At 39.4% G+C, this 17913-nt stretch overlaps 1 protein-coding gene across 3 annotated transcripts in view; it reads right to left on the bottom strand.

Moving 5' to 3' along the window:
• Positions 1 to 17913, bottom strand: part of LOC126484598 (bromodomain-containing protein 7) — a 137407-nt gene that overhangs the window by 10065 nt on the left and 109429 nt on the right. For all 3 annotated transcript variants that reach the window (XM_050108163.1, XM_050108161.1, XM_050108162.1), the window contains 2 exons: positions 2125 to 2411; positions 982 to 1158 (listed from right to left, as the gene is read on the bottom strand). In XM_050108163.1, the coding sequence (XP_049964120.1) occupies positions 982 to 1158; positions 2125 to 2411 (464 nt within the window). The remainder of the gene's footprint in view (positions 1 to 981; positions 1159 to 2124; positions 2412 to 17913) is intronic.

Genomic DNA, 17913 nt, shown 5'->3' with positions numbered 1-17913 from the left:
AGAAAAATGAAATTCAAAGTACATGGTAAACTTTTGTGATCATGTCGCATATTGCATAATACATTTAAATATAAGTACAATTACTATAATTGATCAATTAATCATCTGCTCCCAGGACACAATAACACTCCATCAGGCAATTACGGTGTCAGAATGTTGGGGTTGCTGAACGTGACAGAGATTTGAACCAGACAATGGTTGACAAGAAGTGTTTTGAATAGTGCTGACTTTTAACAATCAGTGCTGTGGGGCTCAACCCATTGACAACTGCTTAAAGCTTTCGCAAATTTTTTTTTTTTTTTTTGACAAAACTCTTAAGCCCAACCAAGATTGTCGTCTCCTCCCCCCCCCCCCCCCCCCCCAAAAAAAAACCTAAATATTGCCTCCACACCATTTTAAAAGATCATCCCCTACCCCACAGATCACCGAGAACGTCAGGATTATCCTCACCAAGTTTCACCTCATGATGATGATGTGTTCAGTAGCTTTAGGGCAGCTGAGTCCTATTGGCCCTCAGCGGATTGTCCAGTCATTGTCCTCTGTACCTGACCTGCAGTGAAAGTCCACTGCACCAAATGACAAATGATCTGATGACTGCTTTGCAGATAATGGGTTATTAGTGCTTTTAGAATAGTTCACTTCATAATAACATCAGTAACAGTGGACCTGGGTCCACAGAACACCTGAATTTGTGGAGTTTTAAAATTATGCCAGGTTCAACTAACTGAATTGTATTTGATGTCTTATTCTGATAAAAAAACACACCAGTGATGCCGATGCATTGAGCCTCCACTTACATAGCTTTGAATGAATAATCTACAACCAGAAAAAGTAAAACCAAGAGGTTGTCTGGAGACGAGACTCCTGGTTTCATTGTGTGTGTGTGTGTGTGTGTGTGTGTGTGTGTGTGTGTGTGAGAGAGAGAGAGAGAGAGAGAGAGAGAGAGAGAGAGAGAGAGAGAGAGAGTGTAAAAATACATACCTAGATGAACTTCTCCATCTGAAGCATGTGGTACTTGTGATAAATGCATAGGTGGAGGAAGACTCAACCTGTCATTCTGAACTTGTTGCAGCTTCTGAATGAGAGATGAAGTTTGTTCTAACTGGGACTGCATTGCTTCATCACCGGCTTTTTGCTCACTGGGATAAAATGACTTCTCTGAAAGGAAATTTCATGGAAATGTAATGTAGAAATGAAATTTTTCATTATTTAATATAAACTACATAATAGAATCAATTATTCAATCTGTATACTGAGGAAGCAATAAAGGAAACAAAAGGAAAGTTCGGAGCAGGTATTAAAATCCATGGAGAAGAAATAAAAACTTTGAGGTTCACCAATGACATTGTAATTCTGTCAGACAGAGCAAAGGACTTGGAATGGATAGTGTCTTGAAAGGAGAGTATAAGATGAACATCAACAAAAGCAAAACGAGGATAATGGAATGTAGTCGAATTAAGTCGGGTGATGCTGAGGGAATTAGATTAGGAAATGAGACACTAAAAGTAGTAAAGGAGTTTTGCTATTTGGGGAGCAAAATAACTGATGATGGTCGAAGTAGAGAGGATATAAAATGTACACTGGCAATGGCAAGGAAAGCGTTTCTGAAGAAGAGAAATTTTTTAACATTGAGTATTGATTTAAGTGTCAGGAAGTCGTTTCTGAAAGTATTTGTATGGAGTGTAGCCATGTATGGAAGTGAAACGTGGACAATAAATAGCTTAGACAAGAAGAGAATAGAAGCTTTCGAAATGTGGTGCTACAGAAGAATGCTGAAGATTAGATGGATTGATCACATAACTAATGAGGAGGTATTGAATAAAATTGGGGAGAAGAGGAGTTTGTGGCACAACTTGACTAGAAGAAGGGATTGGTTGGTAGGACATGCTCTGAGACATCGCGGGATCACCAATTTAGTATTGGAGGGCAGCGTGGAGGGTAAAAATCGTAGAGGGAGACCAAGAGATGAATACACTAAGCAGATTCAGAAGGATGTAGGTTGCAGTAGGTACTGGGAGATGAAGAAGCTTGCACAGGATAGAGTAGCATGGAGAGCTGCATCAAACCAGTCTCAGGACTGAAGACCACAACAACAACAACGTAATAGAAACACAGTATACTCACCTAATACGTCAAGAAAACAAGTATCTAAACCAAAATCCTTTATTGTCTTAAGCTGGTTCATATCCACTTTTTTCTCCTTTAAAGGCGGCACATTTTCATTATTTACTATGTTGGAATAATTTCCTTTGCCTTCTAACATCTGTTTTATTTTCTCCTCCTCTTCGCGTAACTTTCGCCTTTCCTCCAAAATCTTTTTTGTTTTGCTATGTTCCCCACTAGTCAAAAGGTCCAGAAGATTGTCTACCATTGTGAGGGTATAATCGTTATCCTTGGCAAAATCCAAAATGCTGAAAAATAAATGAAGATATCATCATTTAATATCCATTTATGAATGCTTAATCATAGAGCACAGGTCACTGTGATCCTATGCAACAAACAAATAAAGTAATTAACAAAAATGAGTAAAAATCAAACAAGGAAACAAAGGAAAAGAACAGGGAAGGAAAATACTGAGTTTAATGTCCTGTCAACAACAAGGCCATTAGAGACAAAATTTGACCACAAATTTGGCCATATCCATTTCAAAGGAACCACCCAGGCATTTGCTTTAAGTTATTTGAGGAAACCATGGAAAACCTAAATCTAGATAGCCCAAAGGGCATTTGAACCACTGTCATCCTGAATATGAGTCGTGTCTTACCACTGGGCTACCTCGCTCGGTAGTAAAATAACAGGCAGGCAGAGAGTGAAAGCTGTGAAAAAAATAGCAACACACATAATGAGCTTTACTAACGAATACGACTACATCAAGTACTACTGTTACTCGATAAAGTGAACAATTCATCCTGTCAAAGTGTGAACTAAGCTGATTACATGACTACGCACAACCATGTTCCAGTTCAAAGTAGTGTGCTTTATCATCTCATAGTGCAAGCATGGGAAGTGATTATGGAAAATGTCTTCTTGGACAGGTATGAAAGCCTGCTGTTAATGATGGCATGAAGGTGAAATGAGTGACAGTGCTGATGATATGCGCAAGAAAATGTTAAACTGGAAGAAGTCAATTGCATGCTAATTATAGAAGGGACACAATGCGGGGCAGGGTGGGATTCAAGTATTTACCCCATAAAAGAAGAAGCAAAGTGCACACAGTAAATATTCCACTTATGATGGAGATATATATTATTAGGTAGCAATTTCTGCAGTAGTAAGACCAACATAAGGAAATACAAACTTCATGAAAATTTCACAGTCCTACTCGCAAAACTACAAGGATAGAAAAGACGCTCTGAGAAAAACAGTTCTTGTCTATGGGGTTTTGTTTTCCAAGGTGGCAGAACAGACAAGAAATCATTTGTGAACAAAGATGACATAGTAGCAGAAAGTGCCCATAACATTAAGGAAGCATCACAATTAAAGCAGCCAGTAGTTTATAACAATGTGTTTTCATACAAATTACAGAGTGAACAAATATTGGTAAAATTACAATGTGTGAAGAGAATTGACAAACAGAAGTAATGGCCAACATATAGTTTTGTCCCTTGAGCTCTTCTCAAACAGCAAAAATTTGGACTATCATCCAAACAAGGATTTTAAAAATTTCAGAACACACACAAAGATGCAGTTCATTTCAGGATTACAGCCTAGAAGAACAGTCATTTCTGATAATGCTCCTAGTCACACAAGAACTATGAAAATGAACCACATTCATATAGTTTTCTAGAAAAGAGAAATAATACCACGGCTGGCCAGTAATCACATACATTATGAGCAAGATCTAATGAAAACTGAGTTTTTAACATTAGTTATTTAGCACCGACCTACTCTGTTTATTTCACTGCCGAAATTTTGGAAGAAACTAGATTTACTTAATTTTGATTGCCACCACACCATCCAGAATTAAACACCACAGAATTGATTTGGAATCTTGTAAAGAAAGAAAAGACTGAAGAAAATGTGTGATTTTTTATTATTTTTTAAAAATTATTATTATTATTATTAGAATAGAGGAGGAAAGTGGTAGGTCACATGAAAAAAATATTTGACAAGAGATGCTTTGATGAACGAGAAAACTGTAAACGTAATAATATTATTCATCATGAATATGAGCGAATAATCATCACCATGAGTCATGACTGAAATGGCAGATAACGAACTGACAGGTAGAAATGAGATAAGATAAATACACTGTAGGCCCTGTTTCTGTTCTTGTACTTAATTGACATTTATTGTGGAAATGCATACAGCGGGAGAACCTCCACACATGATCATTTGCAGTATTGACTGTGTGTCATGCAATATTTCCACTTCACAGCTTAGATACTGCACAGCTCAGGCTGCTAGGATATACAGTAAAGCAGTGTCAAATTAGACATGGAGCACTGCCATAGGTGTGGGGGTCGACAGTTGTTTGCTTATTATTCTTATTATTATTACAATCATGAAAAATTGTGGGTGGAATACAACCAATAGGATGAGCAAAGATCCCAAGGCAGAACTATCTGTGAAATCAGATATCATACACCAATTACCAGCAATTCCTGTACATTTTTTAATCCCATAAGATTTGCGAAGGCAAGATTAGACAAATTATAGCACATACAGAAGCTTTAAGCTGTCAATACTTTCTGTGCTCCAACTGTGATTGGGGGAAAAACCCCCAAGATATGATACTGTCTTAAGTACCCTCTACCATGTGTTTCACAGCACTTTGTAGGGTACATACATAGATGTAGTTTCAGCTTCTCCCCTCAATACTTCGTAGAACAACGTCACACTTATAAATGTAAAACACAAACTGTGTACATTCTACAGTATTAAGTAATTCAGTGGAACAGTTTTCAGCTTACAAGCCCATCTTCAAACAAAAAATCATAAAAAGCAATACAAGACTGGTATATAACTTTAAAAAAAATACACTACACACAGAGTGCCGAAGCAAAAACAGAGAAATAGCATATTTGATAGTGTTGTTGAGAACAAATAATTTAAACAGTACAAGCTGCATTCCAATTATTATATTTCAGATTTTTTTCTCTCACAAAAAAGTCATACCAAAACTGTGGATATAGTGTCACTTCTAGGTATAATTTTCCAGCAGCCATACACATTTTTCACAATTTTGATGTAATGATTCCATGGTTGTTTTAAATGCCTCTTTGGGAGTCTGGTTTGAACACTGGAAATACAGCTGCTGCAATAGTGGCACGGTTAGTGAACGTGTGACCACAGTGAGTGTCTTTCATTGTTGGAAACTGATAAAAGGCACAAGGAACCTGGTCAGGTGAGTAGGGGGCATGAGAGATACTTCAAAGTTGTCATCACAAAGAGAAACAGCAGTGTCGCACTTGCAGAATGTGCTGCCTTGGTGAAAGAGCACACGTGGTGTCTTTTCCAAGCATTTTTCATGCAATGCTGTAAGGAGCCTGTCCTTCCAAAATATCTTGGTAGGATGCGCCTATTACCACAGTGGCCTTTGAAATGCAAAGATTAAGGATTATGCCACCGCTGTCCCAGAACATGACCACTATCATTTTTCCAAGCACTAGCACTTACCCAAAATTGTTTTGGTGGCAGTGAGTGTGTGTGCTTCCACTGAGTTACCTGGTGCTTCGTTTCAGGATTGAAAAATGGCATGCATGTCTCATCCATTGTCACAATTGATGGAAAGGAAGTACTACTCATGCCATCATCACACCTCAACATTGCCTGGCAACATGCCACATGAAAGCCTTGTGATCACCTGTCAGCATTCATAGCAATGACCTACGGGACACTTTCTCATTTTCACACCTTCATGCAGGACTGTGTGGACACATCCCACAGAAATGCCAACTTTAAGGCTGATGTGTCCCACTCCCATTCAGCGATCCTCCAAAACAACTTTCTCCACTTGCTCGACCATGTTGTCAACCTAGCTGGAGCATAGAACACCAAAGCATAAGAAGTGCAAGGCCCATGTCACAATACAGAAAAAGAGAACAGCAGCAGCACTCTAAGTGGCCTGGCAGTGAATTTCAACATGAGAAAATATGGTGTAAAACCCCACATTTTTTTATTTGAAAGTGTGATTCACAAGACAATATTTTCCGCTTATGTTTATGGGTGCATCTAGTAGTAAAGTGTGCGCCTGGAAACTGAAAAGTTTTAGAGACCTTGCAAAGTAATATAGTCAAGATATCTCAATAAAAGCTAATATTAACTTCTGTAAGCTGCATGTCACCATGTAAAATTCTGTAGATGACATGGTGGTTGCCTTCTGACTATAAAATTATTTACAGGTAAAACCCAATACTGTAATACTAACTACGTGATTATTATCAAGTAGAAATAACTGTGCTCTAGCATACGCCAGAACCTCGGAATCATCTGAATTGACATGGTATAGAAGCTGGCTTCATTGCCCTGTGATCATTATCACAACTTCTTGTGCTCTTTGAACTGCACTGTAAGTTGCTTGTACACTGCTTTATTTTGGCATGTATCTGTAATACCATTTGGAGCAAATGATTCCACATTTGTATTTGTTTCATATAAAACAGAAGCTGATTTCAATCACGTAATGTTTAGTGTTCTATGGGCTTGTGTATGTATGTTCCTGCTTACAAATCTGTGTGTGAACAGCTCAAATGATTTTGTTGTATGAGGGTATGCTGGAAAGTGATGCCTCCGATTTTTTTTATTCTGTTCTGATTATCAGTTTAGGTATACCATGCACATTAATCAGTCGACTTTCCTGCTTTGCTGACAGAAGTTAAAACCCTTTGTCACAAGAGGGCTCTGAATTATATTCAGGCTCCCACTCTCGGCTGATATATGTTTACAGATCGGTAAGTTAAGTGTTTATGTTTTTCTGTGTTTCCATGTAGTATTTTTATTAAATTTCGTGTGTGTTTCTCTGTTTACGAGGTTTAATCTTGCATTTTTGTAAGTGTAAATTCATTCAGTCTGTAGTGCAATAGTTGCTCACTGAAAAGCCAGCTATGTAGCTTATTAATGCATCAGGGTGCATACGTGGACGAGGAAAAAAAATTCCCGGATTTCCCGGTTGAAAATACACTTTCTCCTGGATGAAAATACACTTTTTCCGTGTTAAGTAACAGTTCCTCGGGAAAACGAAACTCAGGGGATAAAACACGTTTTGGAATGATGTCTGATGTGCAGCAACATGTATACTGCATATTTTCGTATAACAAAAGTATAAATTCTAATTCCACCAAACACTGCATGTTACTTTCCGAAGGATTGAAATCAAGATTGCGATTCGCTTTTGTAAGCCAGTCGTAGCTCATGTCAAGTGATCTCGCCAACCGATGACGGCGAATATTCAGAGCATAGGACACGTGATGCAGTCAGCCAACAGCAACAACACTTAAGTAGCGCGAACACACAAATAGGAAAAGATAATGCTTTAAATTACTATACATAGTGTTGCTACAATAAAAGAAAATCGTTCACATATAACGTTGGTATCTAAGATTAACAAGCTGCAAGAGAAGATAAGCTTTCACACACAATGTTGACCTTTTTTGCACATGTTACATTTAAGATACATCACACAAATCTGCCATTAAAATTTTTAAAAACAACATAAATGTCTTGATCTTCTGGGCTCGAAAATATTCTAAATGGTCGTCGTCAAAGATTTGATTTTTGAATGAGAGTCAAATGCTCTGCGATTTACGAAATTCATTGGACAGTCACGCACAGAATTCATCTTGTGTAAAAGGAAATTTACTTTACTTGAAAATAACGCTTTTCAAACGACCATTTTGAATATTTTCCCGCAACCTGGTAGAAATGGATTCGTTTCAATACTTGCACCAGATGAGAAGCATCGCCGCACTTGCGCAGCTACGATGACACAGGAAGCCCGTACATTCGTACGTGTAAAACATTAAAAGATCTTACAGTATGTCATAAAAGAAACAAGACATTAGAGGATACTCCAGGAGCATGGGAATTTTATGAACCATACTAAAATGCATAATTCAGTTTAAAGTGCACATTCGTTTGTCCAGATTCAGATGTAAATTTTCTTGGAGTACCAGTACCGTATTATCTCATGTTTGGTTCTTGATTATGGCATAATACCATACGTGCTAGAAGATGAAAACGTGAACTTGAAATGCAGTGAACAGTTGAAACTAGCCAATAGTGTGGAACCTAAACACTTCGTTTCAAATAAATTGGCCTCAGCTGAAAATATTAATAAAAGTCAAATTTCTTTCACAAACTGACAAAAATAACTTCATTGTTCTGCAAGGCGATTAACGCTTGACTGTCAGAAAGGTGGAAACAAAATAAAATCTGAAACTAATAATATATTTTAGCCTTCCGTAATTATGTGAAAGTATTTTAATTCACTTGATAGCTCCCGGCCACAGAAATCTGTTTTGTTTTCATCTGACATGAGAGCAATAAACGAAGAGGAAACAACAAAATCACTTAACGTAAACAAGGGTCACGTGGAGGCTACCACCTCCCCATTACAACTCAGACAGCTCTGTGCTTCAGGTCCTGATCTACGATATTTCCGAACAGGGACAATATTAGATAGTTGCACTCCCCCTCCCTCGAGCGTTCGAGGTAGGACGCCAAAAATTAAAAAAAAATCGACTATTAAAAAATATCTTTATTTTGTAGCGCACATCTTTCTGAAGTCTCATACATAAAACATATATGTTCGAGGGAACGTAAGACATGTTATTTGGTCTTAAAGTTTGTCGAAGTGCAGTGCCAAGCCTCTTCACACAGCATTCTTCCATCGCACGTCTCTGTATTACGCTCTGTGGAATTCAAATGTGTAATATTTTGTAATGCGTGCTATCAAACAATATTCAGGACAGTGGAAATTAAAATGTCCTGTGGTGCCTCTCCTGCTCCCAGTCGGTCGGTCTGACATCCTGCCTCTCTTAAAAAAATCTCACATTTCATTCTGGATGGGATTATCTGTAACCGGCAGAACAAGAACTCTTCAGAAAATCTGCAGTCTTCACTGTCTATTAGCTAATAACTTGCTGTTTTGTGTGGCATAAAATTAAATATATGATACATAAAACGAGTAAAGTTAAGAGGTAAGCAAGACAGTACACATTTCTTCAGTCCTTAAGTCCTAGCTTTTTTTTCCTCTCTAATCTTGCCACAGCTTTATATGGCGTACTTTCCTTTCTGGGAAAGAATCTATTACCTCATCAAAGTTCGTCAACGTTTTGCTATATGAAAAAACGAAATGTCGTTGTCTAATACTAGAAAAGCTGTTAATACAAATAGCACCCAAGACTGGTGTGGTTTCTCGATCTGATTACGTGTATTTTGTCACTGTCTGCTAGATAAAATGAAATAGGCCTGCCTAATATTACAGCAATTGTTACATACACCAAATAAACGAGACTATTTTGGCACAAATGGTCATTTTTATAACATGACAGAATATAATTCACAAAGTACCAATACAGATGCCTATTAGGCCCACTACAAGCAAAAAGTTTTATGTTAGGAAATGTTTCACATTTCATTAATACTCTCTAGCTTCTGAAGCATGAGATCGAAAAGTAGTAGCACGAAATTTTTATATAACTTTGGAATCGTCATATTCTTCCGTAATTTGTGTGACTCCGCATTTCTTCTCCTTCCTCGTTCTAACAAATAATCTTGTCATCACTAATTCTGTAACTATTGCTGCCAGTGTCAACATTTATTCTCCGGTTAACTCACTAACCCTGCCACAATCGACAGTTTAGTTATCCCGCATTTATTCTCCGGTTAGGCGTTATTACGTGTACGTACAACGCGTTTTCCGCGCTACTCCCAGAATATAACTTTAACAGCTGCTAGCCGGGGATTGTATAACTGTCCCTTAGTAGTGTAGCGGTCTGGCCAAAAATTTTCCGTCAAAATTTCATTTTCTTGGATACCCGGAGAGACAATACGTAATCTTTGTTGCCTGTTATTCCTGTTAGTTGTTTATTTCCACTCCGGTAGTCTGAATCTATGGAATTCGCTAGCAATTATAACAGCGCTTATCACTTGCAAACCCGGTCAACCACATAAACAGCGATTGTCATTCACCCTTTCGGCTTTATTTGTTCAGCTCGTATTGACCCGTCCCCTTTTGTTTGAAGGAAAGTTTATTACTAGATGCGACGGGGATTCCCCTGGCAGAGACATCACGTACACTACGCACGCATTTAAAAATCAACTTACGGTTCATAGAGAAATCAACTTAGAATTTCATTAAAAATGTTCAAAAGCCAACAGGGATGTGTTCAAAATCATATGAGTAATCGATACACCAATGTGTGCTGGATGCTTGGTGCTTTGTGAAACAAGGTCTTTTTTTTCAATAATAGGAATTTGGCACACCCCCCTCCTGAAACTGCCACCCGGAGCAGATATCCCGGTTTGCCCCTGCCCCCTGGTTCCGGGCCTGCTGTGCATACGTGAATCTGCCAGCTTAGGCGCACCACTAAAATTTTTCCGGATAGCATCTGGCTGTTTGCTGCTATTGCTTCTACAGCTAACTGCCACACTTCTGTAGCCAGATGCGGGAGAAGGTACTACTCATATGCGAGTCATCTGCACATGCTCATAAGCTCATTCGCAACCGCTACCATGAATTTAATGTAAACAGTTGTGACGTCACACTCATCGGAGGCAATTTGTTGTTATGAAACATTGCATAGTCTTCCTAAAGCCTTTGACACATTTTGCTGTTGGCAGACGCTTGTATGAGCACTGTGTTATGTTCTTGTATATGGTGCATTTCGTTTGCAACTTAATTTTTATTTTAGTTTTTTTTTTCTCTTGTTCGTGTTTTGTTGATGCGGTATTATTCTGCAGTAGCGAGATACAGTGATATTCTTTGTTAGAGTATTGGTTCTTATCAGTCAAAGTTACAAAAATTTAACTAAAAACTAAAAAAGAAAAATTCCCGAGTTTTTCCCGGTTTTATCCCAGATGAAAAAATTCCCGGGTTTTTCCCGGATCTCCCGGGTCGTATACACCCTGTGCATCCACATCCATTGGTGACACATCAGGAGGGTAGCAAGTTACATATCTAGGATTATCTGCTTTTATAGTTCACTTCTTCAGTTGGTCTTCATAGGATGGCTAGGATGTGTGCACACTGTGTGTGGACACAGGAGGAGCTGATCGCAGTTTGTGAACAGTTGAATGTACTTTTGGCTAAGGTCAGTCATCATCAGGCTGCTGCCTTGGGATGTAGCATGGTGGAGAATCTCATGCATCACAGGGGACACCTCACGTGTATCGTTTGTTTTTGCCAAGTGCTCTGCCTCCAAGGCACATCCTAGTGCACCCAATGTTGTGGATCAGCCCTCACAGCAGGGTGAGCCGTGGGTGGTAATGCGTTCACGTCGCACAAGGCGGAGGGCCATCGTGGACGCTGGCCTCGCCCACACACCCTGTAAGTGGACAGATGGTTTTCAGCATGCTCTGAGCAGGCACATGGCACGAGGGGTTTACTAGTTATCGGGAGCTCCAATGTCAGGCACATTGTGGAACCCCTTAAGCAGATAGCATTCAGGGCAGGAAAGAAAGCCAATATGCACTTGGTACATCTGCCGAACGGCCTCATCCGAGATGTGCAAGCGGTCTTGCCTGGGGCTATCAAGCATGCAGGGTGCAGTCGTCTGCAGCTTGTTGCTCATGTCGGCATCAAACATGCCTGTCACGTGGTTTCTGAGGTGATCCTCAGTTCATACAGGCCCTGGCGGTAAAGACTGCCGGTCTAGCATGCTGGGTGCAAGCAGAACTCGCAATTTTCATCATTCCCAGAGTTGATCAGGGTCCTTTGGTTTGGATCCGAGTGGAGGGTGTCAACCAAAGGCTTCTTCGACTCTGATGGTCTTGGTTGCAGATTTGTAGGACTCCCTTGATAGGTCAGGGGTGCACTACATAAAGGAAGCAGCTACTAGGGTAGCAGAGTGGAGTGCACATGCGAGTTTTTTAAGGCTAGGCAATAATTTGAGGTGCTCTAGTGAACACTCGCCAGTCAATATGCAGCAAGGGAAGTCAAACAGAGTTCAGAATACAGAACTTCTACTGTCACAATTTTATCAATAAACTTTCGAAGTATTCATAATGAAGTTCCTGAATTTACTGTCCTCCAGGAAAGTTCTCTTGCTCATATTATTCTTGGGACTGATAGCTGGAAAGAGAACGTGGAAAGTGCAGACATATTTAACAAGTAATGGGAAGTATATCAGAAAGACAGATTAGAGACCATAGGACAGGGAGTGTTCATAGTGGTTGACAAAAATATGATCTCTATTGAGGTCGTAGTTGTGCGTGACAGTGAGGTCATTTGGTCGCATATAACAAGTGTAGATGAAACCAAGTTAATTGCTGAATGCATTTACCAGCCACCCGATTGTGCTGTGACAGTTCTAGAGTAATCCAAAGAAAGTCTACAGTCAATAGCGCTTATATACGCAGTCATGTTGGCGGCGACTTTAACCTGCCGAGTGCTCATTGGGATGTCTATGGATTCATTGCTGCGGTACAGATAACAGTCATGCAAAATACTTTTGTATACATTTTCTGAAAATTGTCTTGAATGGCTAGTTCAGCAGCTCACACACTATGGAAATATCTTAGAACTTGAGCTACAAATACACTGGACCTTATCGATAATGTCAGCAAAGAAACGGGGATTAGCGAGCATGAAGTCATTAAAGCATCTACGACAACAAAAGTTAATAAGTCAGTCATAAAGACTAGGAGACTGTCTCTGCAAGATAGAGCAGTTATTAACATCTCACTTAGACAGTGGCATCATTTAGTTACTGTTAAGATGGATGTAGAGGAATTATTGGCAAAGTTTAAGTTGTAAATTGTGGTCTGGAGAGTTATGTGTCTAGTAAGTGGGTAAACAATGGAAAAGACCTACTATGGTTCAATAATAAAATTCGGTAGATGCTGAGGAAGTAGAGGCTGTTGCACTCTTGGTTCAAACAGAAAGCATAAATAACGAAAAGCGAAGGTTAGTAGAGATTTGTGGTATGTGAAAACAGCTGTGCACAAAGCATCCAACAACTACCACTGACACACTTTAGCAAAAGATCTGGCAGAGAACCCAAGAAAATTCTGGTCGGATTAAAATCGACAAGTGGGCCTAAGGCTTCCGTCCAGTCCCTTGTTGACCAGCCTGGTGAGGCAGTTGAACATAGCAAAACGAAAGCTGAAGTTTTAAATTTCATGTTCAAGAAATCGTTCACACAGGAGAATCATACAAACATACCATCATCTGACCATCAGACAGACTCCCATAAGGACAACATAGTAATTAGCATACCCAGTGTAGAGAAACCACTGAAATATTTGAAAGCAAATAAAACTCCAGGTCCGGAGGGAATCCCAATTCGAATTTACAAAGAGTACTCTACAGCATTGGCTCGTTAATTAGCTTGCTTTTATTGTGAATCTCTCGCCCAAGCAACTAGAAAAAAAAGCATAGGTGATGCCACCATATAAGAAGGGTAAAAGAACAGACCCACAAAATTACAGACCAATATCCCTAATTTCTGTTTGCTGCAGAATCCGTGAACATATTCTCAGTTCGAATATAATAAACTTTCTTGAGACTGAGAAGCTTATGTCCACGAATCAACATGGTTTTAGAAAGCATCACTCGTGCAAAACTCAGCTTGTCCTTTCCTCACGTTATACTGAGAAATATGGATGAAGGGCAATAGGTGGACTCCATATTTCTAGATTTCCAGAAAGATTTGATACGGTGTCCCACTGAAGAGCATATAGAATAAGTTCCGATACATGAGTGGCTTAAAGTCTTCTTAAATAATAGAACCCAGAATGCTGTCCTGTACGGCGAGTGTTCATCAGAGGCAAGGGTATTATCAGGAGTTTACGAGGGAAGTGTGATAGGGCCGCTGTTGTTCTTTATATACAGAAGTGATTTGGCGGACAGAGTGGGTAGCACTCAATTACCCACCAGCCTAGTTCAAAAGCAGATTTCCAGGCCACCACATCCAATCCTGGTATGGTTGATCCCTCAAAAAAAAAAAAAAAAAAAAAAAAAAAAAAAAAAAAAAAAAAAAAAAAAAAAAAAAATAATAATAATAATAATAATATAACTTTGGAGCACAAGTCTTATCACTCAGTATTATCCTTGTCTTCAATGTATTAATCAGTTACTTTGACAAGGCCACGACTTCCTAAATCCATGCCCTGAGATGCCCTGAGATGAGATCCATTCTGTCTCAGATTTTGCCCACCACATCTCAAATAACTATTTATTTTTCTGCCAATCTCTGCAATGTAATTGTTAGACCTTATGCTCCCACTGCCGCCGTCTCCCTAACCTACGACACCTACCCCAGTGATAATCCCTGCTGCAAAACTTGCCCTATGCACCCTCCTACAATCACCTATACCAGCCCTGTATCTGGCAAAACATATACTACCACACAGAGAGCCACCTGAGAAACAACACTTTATACACTAGCTATTCTGAAAACACTGTTCAGCCTTTTACATCAGCATGACTACTACCAAGTTGTCAGGACAAGTGGGCATAGGCAGAAGGTGTATATCAGCAACACACAATATCCTGTTATAGAGCATGTTCTACAACATGACAGTTGTGACCTCGGTGCCTGTTTCACCACACACACCATATGGATTCTTACGCCAGACACTAGTCTCCCAGAACTTTTCAGGTGGGAACAAGCGCTATTAGGTGTTCTTGGTTCTTGCCACCTACCTGGCTTAGATTTACATCAATTTCTTCCATCTCAGCATTTCTTCTCAGTAACTACTCCTTTTTTCACTCTGTTTTAGTTTCAACACCTTTCATTTCACCGCCCCCCCCCTCCCCCCCCCCCCCCCACCTCTATTACACACAATTCTCTTAGTTTTCACTCGCATTAACTCGTTTATGATTTTATAGCAGTAATTTCTTTCTTACGTATTACTCTGTCATCCACCTTAAGCTCTCAGGTTTTCAAATCTTGTCCGATGTAGTCTCAACAATCAGTTTTTCCTTCAATCCAGTCCAGTAAGTCTGCCCCAATCTGTGGTTCTCGGTGATCTTTCCGAACTCTGCCCCTTTTCCTAACTCCTCCACCCCTCTTCCTTACCCTTCTGCCAGAAGAAACAGCCACTGGCTTCAAAAGCTTGCATGCCTGAAACCATTTTTCATTCTCCTGCCGCTTCTCGGTGAGTAGATTTTATCTATCTAATTACTTTTTAACTATGTTGGCATGTGAAAAAACTCTCAGAAAATTAGAAGTATAAATCTGAAGAGTTCATCCAGACATGGAGCGCATTTCCCTTCAGCATGACAATGCAAGACAACATACAGTTCCTACTTGGCCCCGTCCAATTTTCGTTTGTTTCCAAAACTTAAAGCACAACTTTGAGAATCTCACCCTGATAGTGATGAAGTCATGTAAGCAGTGGTGAGGTTGAGGCTCCATCAAATAAGTCAAACATTTAACACTGACGGTATCAACAACCCTATTTCTTGTTGGGAGGAATGTGTTTGTCAGCAGGGTGACTAAGTTGAGAAATTAATGTGTAAACATGAAGAATAAAGATGTAGAATGTTAATAATGTTTGTTTTATTTAAAAAGCTTTAAGAATTTTGACATAAAAAATTGGAGGCATTACATTTTAGAACTCCCTTGCAAGTATACTGTTCCTTTTCTATTTCCTTTTAGTTTACAACTGTTTTTCTTACTTTCTTGCATTTAATGGAGAAATCCATGAGAGCAATTTCTGACAGAATTTGCATTCAGTTCTATTAGATCTTGTTACAGAATGATTACATATTTCTGCTTTGAATGGTGCTACTTCTTGTCACTGAGTATGCTTTGTATTCTTAAAGACTAGGCATTCTTCCTTGCAAATGCTAAAGATGCAACAGTAGTTACGTAAATGTGTTAACACATATTCACAAGTACTGAAACAACACAAATTAGCAGAAATCAATGTTCTACAATCATCCTTTCATAACGAGAAAAATTTAAAAGCAAACACCACACATCCTCTCACTTTCATCACTGGATCTACTAGTTAATGCTGTGTAATGACAGTTCACTAAATCCAGTAGCATTCAGTACGGTGGAAGTAGGTTCAAACTATACCACACAATCCCACTTACAAAGATACCCGTTGACGTAGAACATTTTTGCTGCATAATAGTACCTTGCACAATAACTATATACTTTGTCGCTAATACTACAAAGCTTAACAGTGGGAAGAAGCAACACCTTTCAAACCAGAAATACATACTCATTCTGTGACAAGATGAAGTAAAGCTGAATACCAGTTCCGTCAAATGTTGCTGACATGGAATTCTCCATTAAATGCGAGAAATAACGTAAAACAGATGCAATGACAATACAGTACGAACAATACATTTACATGCCAAGTTCACACAAGGATTCCTAGGCAGGAACATATGTTCGCAGAACACTACATAATGAAACAAGTTTCCATTTTGTGTGGATCAAAAACAAATATGGAATCAGCTACTCCACCAAATACTGCAGCTGCAAGCAAAACACAAGCAGAATGTGAGCAATGTATTCACATATGTTATGAAATATTTTCTGTACTGAATGAAACCGAAACAAAAGTGGAAGACAATAAGCGACTGAGATGATGGATTGATAAAGTTGCAGAGTTACAAGTGACCTGGCAGCCAACCAAGGTTGTGTAACAAGTGTTGTGGGCTGGCTCGAGGGTGAGATTGTCTTGGTTTGTTGCCTTCTTTGAACAGTTGCACCCATGAATGCACATTACACACATTCAAGACATCCCCACCACACACCTCACTCAAGTGATGATGATTTTCACACCATGTAAATAGAGGAAACAAATGACTACACAATGTTTTTATAATGAAAATATCGCCGTTTTAAGTATCAAAAACAGTCCTCACTCTTGCCACAGCTACTAGGGTTTGTGTGCTGTACAGCGCTGCCATTTCTTTCACACATTCACAACAAGTTATGTAACTAAATGTTTAGGGGAGGGGGAGGGGGAGGGAAGCACTAACGGTATCAGCTGCATCAGGACTTTGTGAGGAATCAGCAGCGACGAGTGAAAATGCTTGCAAGATCGAGATTTGAACCTGGGACCTCCTACTTACAAAGCAGTTACATTAACCAATACATCATCTGGACATACTGTTTATAACCAATGCATGGGCCATCTCGGCACACTCCCCAGCTGACTCACACTCCCACCTAGTGCAACAATCCATAGCCTCCATTCATGACCTCCATGCTCCATAATTTTACATCCCCACCGAAGGTCAAACGAACTGGGCACCCAGACTGAAGGTTGTGGATTTATTGTTCCACAAGGAAAATCAATTATACGACTGCAGAGTGTCTATTCTTTTGGACAGGTCTGCATAGGTGGCCCTAGGTGGGAAGGTGATTCGTTTGGGGAGTGTTCCAAAATAGTCGTGCATTTGAGATAAAAACTGTGTCTGGATGGTGCAGTGGTTAATACAACTGCCTCGTAAGCAGGAGATACCAGATTTGAAGTACAATCTGGCATACATTTTCACTGATTCAGCATAAAGTCCTGATGCACTTGATACTATTCCTTCCCTTTCCTTTTCTTTCTCTCCCCCCCCCCCCCCCCCCCCTCCATCTTCAATTTGTCTATTCTTTCAGACATGTCAGAAAGAACAGACACCACACATTCAGGTAATTCACAAAAAGTGTATGCATATTTTAAAACAAACTGCATATTTCTATTTGTTTCCAGTTCTGAGGACGGGGGCAGGAATAAGCAAACAAATAAATAAGTAAATAAATGTAATAATATCGGAGGTGTCGTAACTTGACT

The sequence above is a fragment of the Schistocerca serialis genome, chromosome 6 (assembly GCF_023864345.2).
Source record: "Schistocerca serialis cubense isolate TAMUIC-IGC-003099 chromosome 6, iqSchSeri2.2, whole genome shotgun sequence".
Lineage (NCBI taxonomy): Eukaryota > Metazoa > Arthropoda > Insecta > Orthoptera > Acrididae > Schistocerca > Schistocerca serialis.
The sequence above is the reverse complement of the archived record's forward strand: the minus strand, read 5'-3'. Positions and strand labels throughout refer to the sequence as shown.